We start from the raw sequence: 20,732 nt of genomic DNA on the forward strand, positions 1-20,732 counted from the left end.
ATCTTTTCACTGAGGATACAATCAGTGCATTTGTCCAGCTGTCATGTAAATGTACTGAATGAGTGTTCAGCACAGGATGAAACTGTTTTAGTAATTCTGTTTGAGAAGCTTTTAATTTTCTTGCTTTTTTATCTGTAACAGCACTCAGAGGAGATTCGTTCCTCTTTTTAGGAGCTAAATGTGTGATTATATATAAAATCATGCAGGTTAGGATAACAGATTAATTCCATGTGATTTTTCTTCATCACAATGTTTTAGGAACAATCAGGCTCATTCTAATCAGCCTGATTCTGGATGAACTCGAAGTAGTCATCAGCACACTGGAGGATGTTTTTCATGGCGTCCAGGATCAGTGAGTTGATGTCATCGTTCATGTGGGTTTCCTCACAATAGTTCCTCACAGGGAAGATGCAGTTCATGGGAATTCCCACATCAGCACTGAACTTCTGCATCTGAATTGAAGAAATTAACATCAGACGTGTTCACAACTCACAGCTTTGGAGAGTTTCATTAAAGTTGGGACAGGAGCTGAACATGATTATCCTGCAGCAAGAATTGGACCAATCAGAAGACACTTTATGCAGATCCTCTGTTCTCAGGAGGGTTAGGGTTCCCCCCAGAGAACGTTCTCCCTCCTTCTGAACTGATTACTAACTGTTTAGAGTTACGAAGGTTTCAAAGCTGATCTGCAGGCACCTAAGATTAAGAATTAAATGATTGAAGATGATGGTGTAATACAAAATTTAATTTAGAATTGCAAACTAAACATACCTTTTCTTTCATATATCGTGACCTGTAGACATCCTTTAAATCTTTAACTTCTGGAAAAGCCAAATCAGTTTTGGTGAGAATGGCCAGTTGAGGAATTTCTGTCAGGACAACAAGTAAAGAAGTAAATAAGTGATAAAGTGACAGAACAGAGCAGTGCTGCGATTGTCTGCATGATATTTGATACTCACTCAGATGACTGGCGTCCTCTCTGATGTTCCTGAACTTCTGCACAACTTCGTTACTCATGATACTTAAAGTGTCTGCAGGAACCACACAGACCAGAACGTGCACACAGTCGTTGGGAGTTGGGTTTTTATTGTAATGATGATCATCCTCTGACAACGGAGACACAGGATTGAACTGGAAAACAAATTTAAAATGAATATTTAATATCCATAAATAGAAATAAAACTCAAAAGAATCACATTTTATTTTACTAAAATCATTCTTACGTTGTAACCGTCCTTCACGTGTCCCTTTAAAGCCAGTTTGATATCTTCCACCAGGACACCTCCCTGTCCGCTCAGGCCCATGATGTCATTGAAGACGAAAGGATAGAATGACCCATCATCCTTTTTTACTTTGTAGGTTGCGTACTGTAAAACATATGAAGAATATATGTACAGCTTCTGACATGAAATTATTCAGTAACAGTTTTTAAAAAACACATAAATAATATTTATAATATTTAAATAGTATCATATCAAAGGACCAGAAAACATCTAATAACTATGTGAAGATACACCAGTGTAATGACGATCCGAGCTGAAAGTGCAGTCACTGTGTGTGTTGTAATCTGAGTGTGCATGTTAGATTATGTTAGCGCATGTTAGAGCATGTTAGCGCATGTTAGAGCATGTTAGTGCGTGTTAAGTTAAGTAACTTTCTTTATACCCATTGGTAGATTTGGTCCTCCGCTTTTAACCCGTCCAGGTTGGCACCTGTTGACACACACACACACACACACACACACACACACACACACACACACACACACACACACACACACTCAGAGACAGATGCCAACCTGGAAGGGTGGGCAGCCATGAAAGCGCCCGGGGAGCATGGGGGTACGGTGCCTTGCTCAAGGCTACCTCAGCCGTGACAAGGAGATGGACTGACACCCCTCCAGCCATCAGTTCCAACAAGCGAGAGTGGGAATCGAACCGCCAACCTTCCGGTTATTGGACGACCGACTCAAACCACTGAGCGACAGCCGCCACCGTTTTAAAAAAGTTTTTTTAATTAATTAATTTTTTTGAGAGCATGTTAGTGCATGTTAAACTTTTTTGCATGCATTATGACGTAGGACATCTGTCCACATGCACCGAAAAAAAGAATTAAAATTAAAAAGCAACGGTGCTCGTTACACACAAGGGACCTTTGCGGTCTGATCCTCGGCTACTGAAGCTGGCTCTTGGGACGTGGAACGTCACCTCTCTGCTGGGGAAGGAGCCTGAGCTGGTGCGCGAGGCTGAGCGGTTCCGGCTAGATATAGTTGGACTCACCTCGACACATGGCTCGGGCTCCAGAACCAGCCTCCTCGAGAGGGGTTGGACTCTCTTCCACTCTGGAGTTGCCCGCGGTGAGAGGCGTAGAGCAGGTGTGGGCATACTTATTGCCCCCCGGCTGTGCGCCTGTACATTGGGGTTCACCCCGGTAGACGAGAGGGTAGCCTCCCTCCGCCTTAGGGTGGGGGGACGGGTCCTGACTGTTGTTTGTGCTTATGCACCGAACGGCAGTTCAGAGTACCCACCCTTTTTGGAGTCCCTGGAGGAGGCACTGGAGAGTGCTCCTCCGGGAGACTCCCTCGTCCTGCTGGGAGACTTCAATGCTCACGTGGGCAATGACAGTGAGACCTGGAGGGGCGTGATTGGGAGGAACGGCCCCCCCGATCTGAATCAGAGTGGTGTTTTGTTGTTGGACTTCTGTGCTCGTCACGGACTGTCCATAACGAACACCATGTTCAGGCATAAGGGTGTCCATATGTGCACCTGGCACCAGGACACCCTAGGCCTCAGCTCGATGATCGACTTTGTGGTTGTATCGTTGGACTTGCGGCCGTATGTCCTGGACACTCGGGTGAAGAGAGGGGCGGAACTGTCAACTGATCACCACCTGGTGGTGAGTTGGCTCCGCTGGTGGGGGAGGAAGCCGGTCAGACCTGGCAGGCCCAAACGTATTGTGAGGGTCTGTTGGGAACGGCTGGCGGAATCCCCTGTAAGGAGGACTTTCAACTCCCACCTCCGGCAGAGCTTCAACCATGTCCCGAGGGAGGTGGGGGACATTGAGCCCGAATGGGCCATGTTCCGTGCCTCCATTGCTGAGGCGGCCGACCGGAACTGTGGCCGCAAGGTGGTCGGTGCCTGTCGTGGCGGCAATCCCCGAACCCGCTGGTGGACCCCAGTGGTGAGGGAAGCCGTCAAGCTGAAGAAGGAGTCCTATCGGCCTTTTTGGCCAGTGGGACTCTGGAAGCAGCTGATGGGTACCGACAGGCCAAGCGGAACGCAGCCTCGGCGGTTGCTGAGGCAAAAACTCGGGCTTGGGAGGAGTTCGGGGAGGCCATGGAGAACGATTTCCGGACGGCCTCGATGAGATTCTGGTCCACCATCCGGCGGCTCAGGGGGGGAAGCGGTGCACCGTCAACACCGTGTATGGTGAGGGCGGGGCTCTGCTGACTTCTACTAGGGACGCCGTGAGTTGGTGGGGTGAGTACTTTGAGGGCCTCCTCAATCCTACCGACACGCATTCCGATGAGGAAGCAGAGTTGGGGAGCTCGGACGTGGGGCCTCCCATTTCTGGGGCTGAGGTTGCCGAGGTGGTCAAAAAACTCCTCGGTGGCAAGGCCCCGGGGGTGGATGAGGTCCGTCCTGAGTTCCTCAGGGCTCTGGATGTTGTGGGGCTGTCTTGGTTGACACGCCTCTGCAGCATCGCGTGGACATCGGGGGCAGTGCCTCTGGACTGGCAGATCGGGGTGGTGGTCCCCCTCTTTAAAAAGGGGGACCGGAGGGTGTGTTCCAACTATAGGGGGATCACACTCCTCAGCCTCCCTGGTAAGGTCTATTCAGGGGTACTGGAGAGGAGGATCCGCCGGATAGTCGAATCTTGGATTCAGGAGGTGCAGTGTGGTTTTCGTCCTGTCCGTGGAACGGTGGACCAGCTCTTTTTTTAAATAAAACACAGCGAATAGTGCACAGTATTACGTATTTTTATTAAGTATTAATTAAGGCTTAATTGTGTTTAATGGGAACTGTTAAACCTGGCAACGCAGCCCGCTTAAACCACAGTGCTCGCTAGCTCATTTAGCCAGCGCGAGATGCAGGCACAATGGATCGTTTTTTAATTAAAAAAGGGCAAAAACCAGCACAGAAACCATGCTCATCCTGAATGTCTCACTATGATTACAACAACAAACTACAAATACAACATGAAGAAAGTCGAGGACATGCACGCCAGCTTCAGCTCATCCCAGTATTAAGGTAAATGTGGTATGAACTGAAAATGTATTGGCAGTGTTGTTTCTTTTTTGTGGGATGTTTCATATGTAGAAATTTATATTTGCTAAAGGGGACTTTAGTATGTTGTGGTAAAAGTGGCTCTTCCCTTGATGTTGCTGCCAATGTGGCTCTGGTGAAATAAATAGTGAGTATCTCTGTACTTTATCAATTGACCTATTAATTCAATGTGCTAAATTATTTTCTCACCTCTTTAGTGAAACTGTCGCCGGAGGTGTTATCCACCAGAGCCTGCCTGTAAATTCTGCCACGTAGGACACTTTGGACAGAGTTGATCAAACTGCTCTTTCCAGCCCCAACAGCTCCATGTAGAAGAATCCTGATCAGCTGACCCGGTTTGTAGCCTCTCACATACTGTAGGGCAGCCTCATTGTCTCTATGCAGAGAAACAAACATCATATTAATGACACTGAAACAACAGACAATAAGACAAAGTGAATAAATAAATAATCTTGTTTTCTATGGGCTGCAGATTCTCACCCCCATTTAATCGTCCTCCACGGTTCATCGAAAACTAAAAAGCAAAAGACAAATGTAATGACATCATTGTCCGACTTGAGATTTTAAAATAATGACTTTTGGTTGATTGAGTACACGTACGTGGTGGAGGTGGAGGTGGAGGTGTAGATTGATGTCCTCCCATAACTGAAAACAGTTTACTAATGTTCAGATCAATCTATTTCTTCTTTTACAGGACACATTGGTCGCAAACTCATGAAGAAATATATCATGAAACCTTCATCTCTTTTAACAAAGTAACTGTTGATGCTGACAGAAAACTTAAATCTGTGATCAAATGTTTATGATTTTTTCCTATAATCAATAAAAATACCTGAAATAAACATAGAAATATTAAATAAGTTTCCCAAAATAAAAAAAACATTGGGTAGTGAAAATTCTATTTTGATTTATTTTCAAAATCAGAAAATAAATAAAAGAATTTGTTATTTTAATATTTTATGTAAACATAATGAAATTAAAATGTATGTGGTTCAAACATTAAGACAGACAGAACTCAAACTGATTTAAATTGAACTAAATACTTTGTAAATGTAATAGTAACTTAGTTAAAACAGTAATCATTATATGTAAATTTGAATCACTCTGATTAAATGCAAAAACACCTGAAACTTGATAAACTCACATTAGATGTTTTTAAAGGAAGTTACATGATTTAGAAACAGACTCATCAGTTTGTAGATGTTTAGTCTGATTCTTTCAGTTTTTCACTGATAGATTTTTATCTTTTATGTCTTTTATTTGACTTTTAATGTTTCATATAATTTCTGCATTTATATTTCTCTTATTTCTTTATCTTTTTTTTTTTAGCATTGAACAAAATACGTATGATTCGCTGTTAGTTTTTCAGTGTTTATGTGAGCCTCAGATGTGGCTGTTGCAAATTGTCCGGCTGCTGTCAGGAAACTAATCTGAACGAGCTCTTCTCAGTGAAATAAAGGTTAAATTAAATAAATAAATGTGGGACATGAACAATTGGGATGATCGTTCATGTCTTTAAAGGTCGTAAATAATTTCCTGTTCAGTTCAGCAGATTTCCTTTTTTTAAATGACACACGAGTTATAAACGCTTCACCAGCTGCTGGAATCATTTCTGTTATATGTTTGACAGTTTTAATATGAACACATTTTATTTACACTCCTGTTTGATAACTGGTTTTACAATCTGAGACAAACTGTCACTAATGCAGCTTTGGACATTATAACAGAATCCTACCTTCTCAGAGCTGAGCTGAAGCTTCAGATGCAGACAGACGTCAGGATGTGACTGAGAATGTTGTTCACAGGCAGTTTATAACCCTCCCTGTAGTCCTGGTTTCACTTTCACTGTACATGAAACTTATTAACCACATAGTTTCTTAAAGTTACTGATTACTTCCATCAGGCCTGTTTTCTGAACATTTATTTGAAGGTAAAAATATCCCAACTCATCAGCATCATCACTAAGCATCAACACTGAGCAAACTGTCCTCAGTTTATTTAGCTTGTTGCAGATTGTGTTCATCTGATTATCCTCCTAAATCAGAATATTTTAAAGTCTGAAGAACTGATTTTAACTCTGATGATTACAGCTTAAAGATAAGAACTGTTGTAGAGCTGAATGTTTGAGAACCACCTACTTCAGATTACTTTTACTTCCTGTAATTCACCTTTTTTTAACCTTTTCAGTGGTGTAGATATGCTCATTCATTTCTTCATCTCATTGAACTGTTTTTATCTCAGTGTTTGTCTGCTTCATACAGAGCTCAACAGAACCGTGGACCAGGGGCGTCGGGAGACCTGGTCATTCAGGGCTTCAGCCCCGAATCTCTCTGGACTGACATAAATAAAATATGTATAATAATAATAATAATAAGAAGAAGAAGAAGAAGAAGAAGAAGAAGAAGAAGAAGAAGAAGAAGAAGAAAAAGAAAAAGAAGAGCTCCGTGGACCACACTTTGAGCGGTGATAGACTACCTCCGCTGTCAATGACAGGAATACAGTATATGAACACAGGCACAACAAGCTTACAAACGTCCAAGTACAGCATGAAGGTCGACGACACAGCAGGTTCCTTCTCAGTCCTTCTGGGTTGTGTTAAAAAATAGGCAGGCTCTTCATTTGGTGATGACCTCTGATTGGCTCGAGCCATCGACTGTGGCTCGAGTAATCACTGGAAGCAGTAGGGCTACTCGTGAACTCCGAGATGTGGCCCCCTAGTGGCCAAAGCTGAACTCTTAATTGTGTAGCAGTTGGTCATGAAGTGTGTTAAATTTTAATTATAACACCCCCTTTTTAATTTTTTTTCCCGGGGGAGAAACCCCCAGACCCCCGTTAAAAATTATTTTCATGTCTGGGCTACAGCCCTGAATGTTTGCTCAAGCTACAGACGCCCCTGCCATGGACACATCTGTCAGCTGGCATGTTTGGATCTATTCATGGTGAAAAACTGAGCTGAGTGGTTGGTTCAGGCTGTGAGATGGGCTTCTACTGTAATTTAAATGTTTTCACATCAAACTTGGAGTGTTTTTAAAGCAGAGTGTGTCACTGACTGCAGAGCTTACATTCAGTAAAATGACTTATTTCTCTGGTGTCCAACAACTTGGTCACTTATACTATAGAAAAGTTTGGTTTTAACGTCCACTCTTTGTCCTTCTTCATGTTGTATTTGTGGTGTCATACAACTCCTTAATTCCTGTTAATGGTTACGACTGAATATGTTAACGTTGGATTGTAACATAACACTGAGTCTGCACAGTGTGTTTTATCATGAAAAGTTACTGGAATGTCTTTGTGGTGTCTGACTTCCTGCCTGACTCATATTCTGTGGATATCGGCTGTTCTTTGATCAAGGCAAGGCAATTTTTTTATGGAGCACAATTTGTACAAAGGGCAATTCAAAGTGCTTCACAGCTACGTAAAATCACAAGAAGGTGATAAAATCATTAAAAATAAAAAAATAAAAAAATAAATAAAAATAAAAAAAAATAAAGAATATTAGAAGAATAATAAAAATAAAAAAAAAAAATTAAAAACCCATTAAAAATTAATTCATTTAAAAGTGAAGAGTGCAGATAAAATACTTTCAGGTGTCATATGCACAGCTAAATAGAACTGTTTTCAGCCTGGATTTAAACATTGTCAGAGCTGAGGCCTGTCTCACATCTTCTGGAAGAAGTTCCAGATGTTAGGGGCATAAAACTCAGACCCCTCCCTGAGGTTCTCAGAGCCCAAGTTGGTTCATATGGCTTTAACATGTCAGAGATGTACTTTGGCGCTTGACCGTGAAGAGACTTGTACACAAGCAGAGCTGTTTTAAAGTCTATTCTCTGAGCGACAGGAAGCCAGTGCAGAGACCTGAGCACTGGACTAATATGGTGGTATTTCCTGGTTCTAGTCAGGACTCGAGCAGCAGCGTTCTGGATGTACTGCAGCTGTCTTATAGCCCGTTTAGAGCCCAGTGAGCAGGCCGTTACAGTAGTCTAACCTGCTGGAGACAAACGGATGGATCAGTCTCTCTAAGTCTGCTTTAGACACTATTCCTTTGATTCTGGCGATGTTTTTTAGATGGTAAAAAGCTGCTGATGTTACAGATTTAATGTGGCTGTTAAAGTTCAGGTCTGAGTCCAATATTACCCCGAGATTTCTAACCTGATAGTTAGGTTTTAGAGAGAGAGTCCCAAGGTGACTGATAACACTTTCTCTTTGTTTCTGTGGGCCACAGACAATGATTTCAGTTTTGTCTGAGTTTAGCTGGAGGAAATTGTTTTGCATCCACACACTGATCTGTTCGATGCAGCGACACAGTGTATCTACAGGCCCGTGTTCTCCTGCCGTCAGTGACACGTAGATCTGAGTGTCATCTGCATAGTTGTGGTAGGACACATTATAGCTGCATATTAGCTGGCTTAGAGGAAGCATGTACAGATTGAACAATACGGGTCCCAGGATTGACCCCTGGGGAACCCCACAGGTCATAGCCATTTGGTCTGAGACACAGTTACCGATTTCAACAAAATATTTCCTGTCCTCCAGATAGGACTTGAACCAGTTTAAAGCACGACCAGAGATTCCCACCCAGTCTTCTAACCTCTGTAATAAGATCGCATGGTCAACTGTGTCAAAGGCAGCACTCAGGTCCAGCAGAACTAAGACTGTGACTCTACTTGCATCTGTGTTCAGGCGGATGTCATTTGTCACCTTGATCAGAGCTGTCTCAGTGCTGTGGTGGGGCCTAAAGCCTGATTGGAAAGTATCAAAAGCATTGTTAGACAGGAGAAAGTCACTAAGCTGTTGGTATACAACTTTTTCTAGGACTTTGCCTAAGAATGGCATCAGTGATAATCGTGTGTACATGACAATAAAGTAATCTTAATATTAAAACACTTCTAATATGAACGCAGGGCTCAGAAATACAGCTGTGTTCGTCCCTCTTTAATCTTATGATATTGACATTGTGATAATTGTAATATTTCAATATATTGTGCAGCTCTAAATAAGAGGTGTGAAAACTTTATGAAGCAACTTTAACAGATGAAGAATACTAACAGGAAAGTTTCAGTGTACTCAGTTTGCCCTTCTGATCATCAAAAAGAATAAATAATATATTTAATAAAAAACACAGAGCTTCATGTTTAAATGGAGATTTATTTTTAATAACTTCTTCCATCTTTTCACTGAGGATACAATCAGTGCATTTGTCCAGCTGTCATGTAAATGTACTGAATGAGTGTTCAGCACAGGATGAAACTGTTTTAGTAATTCTGTTTGAGAAGCTTTTAATTTTCTTGCTTTTTTATCTGTAACAGCACTCAGAGGAGATTCGTTCCTCTTTTTAGGAGCTAAATGTGTGATTATATATAAAATCATGCAGGTTAGGATAACAGATTAATTCCATGTGATTTTTCTTCATCACAAGGTTTTAGGAACAATCAGGCTCATTCTAATCAGGCTGATTCTGGATGAACTTGAGGAAGTCGTGACCACAGTGAAGGACGTGTTTCATGGCGTTCAGGATCAGTGAGTTGATGTCATCGTTCATGTCGGTTTCCTGAGAATAGTTCCTCAGAGGGAAGATGCAGTTCATGGGAATTCCCACATCAGCACTGAACTTCTCCATCTGGATTGAATAAATTAACATCAGATGTGTTCACAACTCACAGCTTTGGAGAGTTTCATTAAAGTTGGGACAGGGGCTGAACATGATTATCCTGCAGCAAGAATTGGACCAATCAGAAGACACTTCATGCAGATCCTCTGTTCTCAGGAGGGTTAGGGTTCCCCCCAGAGAACGTTCTCCCTCCTTCTGAACTGATTACTAACTGTTTAGAGTTACAAAGGTTTCAAAGCTGATCTGCAGGCACCTAAGATTAAGAATTAAATGACTGAAGATGATGGTGTAATACAAAATTTAATTTAGAATTACAAACTAAACATACCTTTTCTTTCATATATCGTGACCTGTAGACATCCTTTAAATCTTTAACTTCTGGAAAAGCCAAATCAGTTTTGGTGAGAATGGCCAGTTGAGGAATATCTGTCAGGACAACAAGTAAAGAAGTAAATAAGTGATAAAGTGACAGAACAGAGCAGTGCTGCGATTGTCTGCATGATATTTGATACTCAGAAGAAGTTTAGTCCCACTGAACCCAAACACAGAGAAAAAAGCAGATTTCTGTTCTCACCCAGACGACTGGCTTCCTCTCTGATCTTCCTGATCTGCAGAGTAGTTATTTGTGTTGTGGAAATTATTGCATTTTTAATGCCTTGAACTTTGTCATTAAAGAATATTGCAAACTCATTACACTTGGATGTAGAAATGAGTTCTAAAGGCAGTGAAACTGGAGGGTTTGTTAATCTGTTTACTGTAGCAAACAGGACACGACAGTTGTTACTGTAGTTTTTGATGATTTCAGAAAAATAACTCTCCCTTATTCTACGCAAAGTCTGGTTGAACACACATAGCTTTTCTTTGTAAGTCTCATAATGAACCTGGAGCTTTGACTCGGCTCTCCGGCACTCCCTTTTCTGTGCCCTGACGACTCTTCTTTCCTCCATGGCGCCCTTTGCCTACTTTTAACCATTCTAACCTTGACAGGAGCAATGGTATCCAAAACATTTAAGAGACTTGATGTGTAAGAGTTCAACAGATCATCAGCATCAGAACACAGGGTGTTCTCAAACCTAATCATTTCCATAAACTGTGTCCCTGTTCTGTCATTTATGAGTCTTCCCCGAACAACTGCAGACCCAGCTGGTGTTTTGGGTAAAGTAGATAGGTCGAAGAAAACACAGAAATGATCAGATAAAGCAACATCAACGACATCCACGTTTGAAATAACAACACCCCTTGAAATGAGCACATCTAGAGTGTGCCCCCTGCTGTGGGTGGGCTCAGTCACATGCTGAGTTAGACCAAACATTTCAAGGACAGCAGTGAGCTCTTTAGCTTCCTTGTTATGCACTACGTCCACATGCACATTCAAGTCCCCTGTTATGACTAAACAGTCAAAAGCACTGCACACAATTGAAAGTAGTTCAGTAAAATCATCAATAAAACAATTCTGTGGTGGTTTATAAATGGTGATATAAAGTATGGAAGATTGTTTTATCTCCATTTTGAATGACACATACTCAAATGATGAAAAAAACCCAAATGACAACTTGTGGGTGGGTATATTGTCCCTGAACATGGCACAAACACCCCCACCCCTCTGGTTTTCTCCTGTTTCAGACACAAAATTGAAGTGAGGTGGACTAGACTCAATCAGGACAGCATTTGCTGTGTTTTTGTCGAGCCACGTCTCAGTTAAAAACATAAAATCAAGATTGTGAGAGGAAATAAAACTATTTATCAGGAATGATTTGTTACTTAAAGATCTGACATTGAGTACTGCGTGTTTGAGATTAGTCACTGCTGTACAGAGTCAACTGACTTAAGGAAACCCAATTATTTGAGCAAAACGAGGTTTGATAAATAAAACTGGATGTTCTAACAACAGTCACTGTGGAGAAAAGACAAGAAAGGGCCAAATTGGTAATGGACGTCTTAGAGGCCTGAACAGCTCTCATATGGGAGGGGCAGGTTTCTTTCTGTACCATCAGGCAGTTGGATCATTTTGTAGCATGTTGGCACGAGTTTATCTGCATCTGTATCACAGTGTGTGAGAGGTACAGATGATGAAGCAGGTGCAGTCATGTAGAAAAAGAAAGTACCTTCTGGTCCTGGTTTCACTTTTACTGCACATGAAACTTATTAACCACATAGTTTCTTAAGGTCACTGATTACTGAAACTCTTCAAACAGATTATTTCTGTGGAAATGATCACAAAGCTGAGCTGCAACTATTTTTTCAAGAACTTTAGACATAAAAGGGAGATTGGATAGAGGTCTATAATGAGCCAACACTTCTGAATCAAGAGTAGGTTTTTTAAGTAAAGGTTTAATTACAGCAACCTTAAAAGTCTGAGGTACATATCCTGTCAACAAAGACAGATTGATCAAATCCAATATGGAAGTGTCAATTAATGGGAAAACCTCCTTGAACAGTCTGGTTGGGATTGGGTCTAAAACACAAGTTGATGGTGTCACAGCCCGGCTCTAAGGCTGTAACAAAAAATGGGAGACAGACGAAAGCTTCCAAATTTTAAACAATTTTTATTACCAAAATAAGGTAAACTAAAGAAACGTGTAAGTCAGTGGTCAGTTGTGTATGCATGCCTGAGTGTGTGAATGTGTAAGCGATCAAAAACAACAAAACAGCCGCCGCCCTGCAAGTCAAAGGCAAGTCAGGAGGGGCCGAAACTGGCAAGAGAGAAGCTTTTGAAGCACGGGCTCCAGGTGTGCCCAATCAGTCTGACGAGCACTCCGTACTTTCTGTAGAAGGGAAAAGGAACTGAAGAGAACCGGGACATCTAGTGGAGCGGAGGGGTCGTCACACCCCCCCCCATAAAAACAAAGTTCCCCCCTGGAACTAAAAGAGGGCACATGCACCATACTGCAAACCCCAGTCAGCCAAGCAACCCGCCCTCTCTGCAACCCAGCAACTCCGGCGCCTGAAGAAGCGAGACACAGTGATGAGGAAGCCTGAAAAACCAAAGTAAACCATAATGGCACAGTACACATTTAAATGCAAGGTGCTCTGGATAGAGCGTCAGCCACAATGTTATCCGAGCCTTTAATGTGGCGTATATTCAAACAATAAGACTGCAAAAATACCACCCGTCGCATCAACCTGCGGTTTGGACACTGTAATGAATGCAGGAAAGTTATAGGATTATGGTCAGTAAAGACCACCAGAGGAACACTGCCAGTAACCCTTTAATAAATCGAACTTGCTCACAAACTGAGCTGAGCCGACCTGATCTACGCAGTCTTCCATTCGCGGTAGGGGATAAGCATCTGGTTTTGTGACCCCATTTACCTTCCGGTAGTCCGTACAAAACCTGGGACTCTTGTCAGACTTATCTACCAACAAACAAGGTGATGCCCAGCTAGATGCAGAGGGTTCAGCAATACCATTAACAAGCATGTACTGTATTTCCCTGTCCATGACCTTGCGCTTCTCTTCCGACACCCGGTAGAAACGTTGGCGGATTGGCTGCGTCTCACCTACATCAATATCATGTTCAATTAGGTGAGTTCGACTTGGTACGTCACCAAACAAACACAGATACTCATTTATCAGAGCAAACAGCTCAGAGCTCCCTACCTCAGACAAGTGTCCAAACAGAAGTTTCATTTTTTTCAGAGTTTCAGAATTGTTTAACCTCCCATGTAACAAACTTTCATCAGGTTGGATAACCCCGTCAACCTCTGGTACAGACAAAAACCTCAACCCTCCTACTGCAGCAGCCACAGCCTTACCTGTCCTTGTCTGTTCCTCACCTTTGGATGTGTCGACCTGCCGAGTATAATAAGGTTTCAATAAATTGACATGACAAAGTTGTGTGGACTTCCTACGGCCCGGTGTTGACAGCAAATAATTCTGGTCTGACAGCTGGCGTAACACTGTAAACGGGCCAGTAAACTTTGCCTGGAAAGGGGAGCTGAAAACTGGCAACAACGCAAGTACCTGATCACCAGGGCTAAACTGCCGCTGCTCAGCTTTACGGTCATATAGACGCTTCATTTTCCCCTGGGAAGAGGTCAACTTCTCTCTAGCCATCTCCCCCCCAGCATACAACCGGTGGCGAAAACCATTTACATAATCAACCAAATTACTCGGCGGTTCCGACAGCCCCACAGCATCATGCAATAATGTGAGTGGCCCACGCACTGTGTGTCCAAAAACTAGCTCATTTGGACTAAACCCGGTGCTCTCCTGCACCACTTCTCGAGCAGCCAACAGAAGCCAAGGCAGCCCATCCTCCCAGTCCTGGTTTAGTTCAACACAGTAGCCACGCAACAGAGATTTCAGGGTCTGGTGAAATCTTTCCAGAGCCCCTTGACTCTGAGCATGGTACGCAGAAGCCTGATTATGCTTTACATTCAGTTGTTTCAAAACCTGAGCGAACAAATGAGAGGAAAAGTTTGATCCCTGATCACTCTGGATTACTTTTGGAATGCCAAAGATGGAAATGAACTGCGTCAGAGCCTTTACCACAGACCTAGCAGTAATGGTGCAAAGCGGGTACGCAGCTGGATACCTTGTGCTCTGACACATTACTGTCAGCAAATAATTACTACCACCCTTGGAACGAGGCAAAGGACCGACACAATCAATAATCAAATGTTCAAATGGCTGTAATATTGCTGGGATAGGATACAGAGGAACCGGTTTAATACTCTGGTTTGGTTTACCGGTAATCTGACATGTATGGCATGTTCTAATGTACCTTGACACATCCTTTTTTAACCAAGGCCAGAAAAAGTACCGCAGAATATAATTATAAGTCTTATGGACACCCAGATGCCCAGACTGATCATGGGAAGCCTTCAGCACCTCACTGCGAAATTTAGAAGGAACAACAATCTGCCAGACAGGGTCACCAACAAAGTTTTCCCCATGCAGCAGCCATTTCCGCACCAACAACTCATCCTTCAACACGTACCCACTTGCAACACTCTCTGCCTCCTTAACAGTGAGAACCTGATCAAATAACTGACTCAGAGAGGGATCTGCTCTCTGCTCCGCCAGCAGGTCACTGCGAGAAACAGACAAAAGAGACTCAGGGATGTCTACAGAGAAAACCTCACTTTCTCCTGCTCTCTCATCCTCCAGGTCAGTATTAGACTCCGACTCAACACGGCACATAGCTCGTGTCACCGCACAGGCCGTGAAAACTCCAGGAAAACACTGAGCACTCTCATCTGGCCTTCCTGTAACAACAGGTGAAGATGTTACTATGGGTGGAGGTGGCAGACCATCAGCCCACACATGTCTCCCAGCAAGATCATTACCAAGAATAATATCCACCCCCTTAAGGGGAAGTGCAGGACGCACCCCCATGGTAACCTCACCCTGAACCAACCCACAGTGCAGCATCAGTTTATGCAGCGGAACTGGCAACACCATTAGCCCCATTCCCTGCATCAAAATGGAGTCTCCAGTATTTGTTTCCTCAGAAAAAGGCAACACAGAACTCACAATATATGAGTCAAAAGCCCCCGTATCTCTCAGAATTTTTACCGGCACAGTAGCATCACTCCCAACCAGTGACACATAGCCATCCGAGACAAAAGCTGAGAACTCAGCCTTATCCAAACTGCACGTACCTCCAGCTTCCACCTGCTGGGAGGAGGAAATGATAGGATTAACACGTTTATCAGAGGTAGCAAGAGCAACAGATTTAACCTGGGGACCACTATTCCTACGTTTAGAACAATCACCCTTCCAATGCCCCCTGCCTTTGCAATAGTGGCATGTTTTAGTTGAGTCAAACTGTACTTGACCATATGCAACCCGTTCTGGTCTGCTGTTACCCAGATGACCAATTCCTTCATCTCCCTTCACATGACTTGCCCCACGTTTACCACCTCCCCGGTAACCAAAATCATCCCGAGAGTGGTACTCACGGCCACCCCTGTGTGTAAGCACATACTCATCTGCCAGCTTAGCGGCCTTTGCAGCAGTCTTGACTTTATGTTCACTAATGTACACAGCGATGTGACTGGGAATAGAGTTCTTAAACTGCTCTAGAACAACCAAATTACAAAGGTCACCAAAAGTGCTGACCTCCAAGGAAGCACACCACCGACTGAAATGAGTCTCCAGCTCCCTAGCAAACTCAACATGAGTCTGCTTCCCAGACTTCTCCCAGGTCCTAAACCTTTGTCGGTACGCCTCCGGCACCAACTCATAAGCGGTCAAAACGGCCTCCTTCACAGTGATGTAAACTTTACTTTCAGCTACTGTGAGAGCAGAGTACGCTTCCTGCGCTTTACCTGTTAACACACACTGTAGCAACAGTGTTCGGTCTGAATCTGACCACCCCCTACTGTCAGCCACGCGCTCAAACAGGGAGAAAAATGTGTCCGGATCTCGCTCACCAAACTGAGGAACCAAACGCAGGTTACTGGCAACATCAAACGAACCAGAATTTAACCTACCAGAAGCATGGCCTGCACCCCCTAAAGTCAGCCTACGCTCCTCCACTTCCAGCCTTTTCACCTCCAGCCTTTTAAGTTCAGTGTCCTGTCTTTTTTGTTCCACCTCAGCCTGTAACTGAAGCAACTCACGCTTCTGTTCAAAAGTTAAACCAGGATCACCAAACACAACAGCTTCCAAAACCGTACCGGCAGCCTGCGATTTACCAGGTTTGATAACCTCCGACTCAGTCAGATTAGCTTTGATAATAGCTTTGATACTTTCCTTAGACCGTCTATCACTGATCTCTAATTCAAAATGATCAGCAATCCTTAGTAACTGGTCGCGTGTGCAGCGCTCCAGCCCCTCCTCGGACGGATCACTCAAAAAATCCTCTACACTAGCCATGCCAACTAACAAACAATTACCTGTCCAAAATACAGATTACGCCTACCAATGCACCCGAACCAAATTACAAAAGCCTACTTACCTGAGTTGAACCAGCCCACAAGCACCGCAACGTCACAGTAGAGCCGTCCCTCTAACTGCCTCACCAACCTCTAGCTAAGCTCCCCCCTGGTCTTCGGATGTTACTTGTGGTGGGTTCTTATGCACCAACGCCCGTGAGCCCGGTAAAGCAACCAAAAATTAATGGCGACTCACCTGCAGCTCCGGATGTGCTCCCGAGACAACTGCTCTGACCACGTTCACAACGCTCTAAACAACACCCCCCCCAACGAACTCCAAAAGGGAACTCGCTGTAAAGCCTAACAGGGACAGAACCACCGTGAGCCACCACGGCCCGTACGGGACCAGACAACTCGGTGCCAAACAAAACACACCATCTCCAAACAGACTTACAGCAGCTGGCTCACTGACCAAAACAACCAACAACCATCACTTTCGTCAACTTCTCCCAACAAAAAAAAATCTCACCTCTATTCGCAACTATAACTACAGCTGATCTCTTATGTCACCGAATTAGCGGACGATCGGACGAGCCCCCATTTGTCACAGCCCGGCTCTAAGGCTGTAACAAAAAATGGGAGACAGACGAAAGCTTCCAAATTTTAAACAATTTTTATTACCAAAATAATGTAAACTAAAGAAACGTGTAAGTCAGTGGTCAGTTGTGTATGCATGCCTGAGTGTGTGAATGTGTAAGCGATCAAAAACAACAAAACAGGCGCCGCCCTGCAAGTCAAAGGCAAGTCAGGAGGGGCCGAAACTGGCAAGAGAGAAGCTTTTGAAGCACGGGCTCCAGGTGTGCCCAATCAGTCTGACGAGCACTCCGTACTTTCTGTAGAAGGGAAAAGGCACTGAAGAGAACCGGGACATCTAGTGGAGCGGAGGGGTCGTCACAATGGTTTAGAAGAGACTATTGCTGTTGTTAGTTCAGAGAGATCAACTGGACAGAAGCCGTCTAAATATAAATCAGGTTCTAAAGATACTTCTAAAGCTGCTGTACATGATGATACATCACTGATATTTGTGTGTACATGACAATAAAGTAATCTTAATATTAAAACACTTCTAATATGAACGCAGGGCTCAGAATTACTGCTGTGTTTGTCCCTCTTTAATCTTATGATATTGACATTGTGATAATTGTAATATTTCAATATATTGTGCAGCTCTAAATAAGAGGTGTGAAAACTTTATGGAGCAACTTTAACAGATGAAGAATACTAACAGGAAAGTTTCAGTGTACTCAGTTTGCCCTTCTGATCATCAAAAAGAATAAATAATATATTCAATAAAAAACACAGAGCTTCATGTTTAAATGGAGATTTATTTTTAATAACTTCTTCCATCTTTTCACTGAGGATACATCGTGGTTATAGTTTGTAAATATATTACAGACCAAGAGTATAATAAAAGTAAATGAAAAAGATTTACTAATCCCAAAGAAAAATCATCATGTTGGATTTTAAAGCCTATTAGAAAGTCATTAACTAAAGAGTTTCAAATATTTTTCATTTTCATTCAGCTTCTAAATGTGATATCTGTCCACGTCAGTCAGTACGTTTACATGCAGAGTTAAATTCAGCCGCTGTTACAGCTCAGCTTAAATTGGTCCCAGTATAGAAACACAGGAGGGGAATCCAGCTGTTTCCAGCTTCTTCAAGTTGACATCCAGTTATCCCACAAACCCAAACAAGCTGGAGGTAAACTGCTACCATGTGAAGCAGGGAATGGGACTTCTTCACGGCTTTCTACCAACATTTTACTGTTTTATGAGACACGCTCTTGTGGTTATTCTGTTGTTATCAGCTCTGACTGTTACATGTGTTCTAATAGTTGAGCTTTGCTGGACAAACCCAATCAGTGCATGTGTCCTGCTGTCATGTAAATGTACTGAATGTGTGTTTAGCACAGGATGAAACTGTTTTAGTAATTCTGTTTGAGAAACTTTTCATTTTCTTTCTTTTTATCTGTAACAGCACTCAGAGGAGATTCGTTCCTCTTTTTAGGAGCTAAATGTGTGATTATATATAAAATCATGCAGGTTAGGAAAACAGATTAATTCTGTAGCGTTACCGGGGCAATTATATATATCAAATATAAGGATTTATCTTAAACCTCGAAATTAGGGCACCACCTCGCTGATGTTTAAACTTGCTTTAAGTTACAGTCCAGGGAGGACGACTGTTAAAATCTTACGATCCTGGTATGTTAAATTAATAATCAGTTTATAATCAATTAATAATCAGTCTCATATCTCGTTACTTTCGTGAAGTTCTCGTTTGGTTGGACAGACATTACGTAAAGAAAGCATACGACACAATCTGTGATTATAACATATATATATAGATATATGAACTGTTTATTACAATGATATGATCTTAGACATGAACCTTTAAACAAACAGGAGATGCATTGAATATGGGTGATTATATAAAACACTTAGTGTATGGAAAATAAAATATGGGGAATGGGGAGATACTGGATGTATTCAAATAGTTTAGGTTGGCTGACTATTTGACGCTAAACACTGACATTTCGGATTAATTTATCATTCTGTGAAAGCCTCGAGACATCCATCAAACCCACTTTAAGGTGAAAACGGGTCGGTCTTACTGTGCTGAAGTTCTGCTTAGTCAGCTCGGAACACGGCAGCGGCCACGCGGGGTCCGAGGGGATTTCTCTTCCGCTCTCTGGGCCTTCCTGGCTGTGGAGGCTGACTTTAGCGGACTTCTCAGTTGGTTCTTTCACCGGGAAACCGAAACGATGGTGCCGAGGACTGTGGTTAGATGATCGAATCTTCTGAGTGTCAGTGGGTCCATTGCTTCTCTGATGAAGTGAACTTAAGTTCACAGAAGATTAATAAAGGGTTGCTTGGAGTTGGCTTTCTGGGTAGGAAAACTTCATTCTGTTCTTATCTTTGTTCGGGTCTTTCTTTCTCGTCTCCGGGGTCTCACTGGGTTCTGGAGGGTCTCCTCCGGTCGTCCTCTGCATCGCTCATCCTCACGTCCTTCCGCTCTCTCCTGAGATTATGGGAAAACTCCCAAACTCTGGTGAGCTCTTCTCTTCTGCTCAAACCATCTCCAAAACTCTCTGAGCAACTGTTCTCTGCTCAAATCTCCTTCTGAAACTCTGGGTTGGAACTCTTCAGGAACAAAAACTAGAAGCAAGAGAGGGAGAGTTTTTCGCGGGCTCCGGGTTTTGACTCTCGGAGGCGGGGCTTACACTACTTTTTCAGCCAATGATATGCTTGAACTGTGGTGAGTGTCTGCCTGGGTGTCTGTGTAAGATGATCTGTTTTACGTGGGGATTTCTGGATTTAGACAAAGAAACGCTTATTTCTCCATTACTCCCATCTCATAGAACATTTGTCTCGGTGATTCTGAAAACACCACATGTTGTTAAGATATGCAGATTAAAGATATAACATAGACTTGCAATATAAAGACATCAAAATGACACACAACGTAATTGATGATTATGACTTTCAAAATTCAGATGAATATCTATGAAATCGTGACATATGAATAGTGAACCACACAATGTTAATTTTCTGTGTTAACAATGGGGACACTAAACAAATACCAAATAGATACCGAAGGGACATCGTTAGAAGTTAATAGTTGCATATATCTTGTCCATTTTACTGAGTCCTCTGGGATTTAAATGTTCAACTAATCAACACTGCAGACCACTAGGGGGCAATGTGGTTCCATCAGGCAGGTTGGGCATTTTCCACCAAAATCAGTTCTTTGTCAATATTTAAGCCAGAATCGTACAAATTGTCTCTATATGCGTCTTGTGATCAAGCTGGAAACCTGAAAGAAATTGTATACGGTTATCAAACACATTTAATATAGTTTTAAGGTTCGACTAAAAGTGAGTCTTAGTGAAGTCTTCTCAGTTCGTATGTAGCCATCTGGTCTCTTTCTCTGGGGGAGAGGGTGTTAACATGT

General features: G+C 42.8%; 1 protein-coding gene and 1 long non-coding RNA gene across 2 annotated transcripts; both read right to left on the reverse strand.

The window, feature by feature from the left end:
* On the reverse strand, positions 1-6,061 carry LOC142374852 (interferon-induced protein 44-like). Its single transcript, XM_075458693.1, has 8 exons — positions 6,022-6,061; positions 4,887-4,931; positions 4,767-4,800; positions 4,476-4,662; positions 1,224-1,367; positions 960-1,131; positions 772-869; positions 1-452 (listed from the first exon to the last, which is right to left on the reverse strand). Exons 2-8 carry the CDS (start codon positions 4,927-4,929, stop codon positions 276-278), a joined length of 855 nt encoding a protein of 284 aa, XP_075314808.1. The 5' UTR covers positions 4,930-4,931; positions 6,022-6,061; the 3' UTR covers positions 1-275.
* Positions 6,062-9,451: 3,390 nt separating this feature from the next.
* Positions 9,452-19,785, reverse strand: LOC142374858 (uncharacterized). Its single transcript, XR_012768822.1, has 3 exons — positions 19,393-19,785; positions 10,223-10,320; positions 9,452-9,903 (listed from the first exon to the last, which is right to left on the reverse strand). It is a non-coding gene; the product is annotated as an uncharacterized LOC142374858 (long non-coding RNA).
* Between the last annotated feature and the right edge of the window lie 947 nt (positions 19,786-20,732).

Source organism: Odontesthes bonariensis, chromosome 24 (assembly GCF_027942865.1).
Source record: "Odontesthes bonariensis isolate fOdoBon6 chromosome 24, fOdoBon6.hap1, whole genome shotgun sequence".
In the NCBI taxonomy this organism is placed as follows: Eukaryota; Metazoa; Chordata; class Actinopteri; order Atheriniformes; family Atherinopsidae; genus Odontesthes; species Odontesthes bonariensis.

Excerpts from the sequence above, each read along its gene's own strand:
- LOC142374852 (XM_075458693.1), bottom strand. The coding sequence starts at position 4,929 with ATGGGAGGACATCAATCTACACCTCCACCTCCACCTCCACCAC. Across the intron at positions 870-959 it reads AGAGGACGCCAGTCATCTGA|AAATTCCTCAACTGGCCATT; the intron begins GTGAGTATCAAA and ends TTGTCCTGACAG. Across the intron at positions 453-771 it reads CACGATATATGAAAGAAAAG|ATGCAGAAGTTCAGTGCTGA; the intron begins GTATGTTTAGTT and ends TCTTCAATTCAG.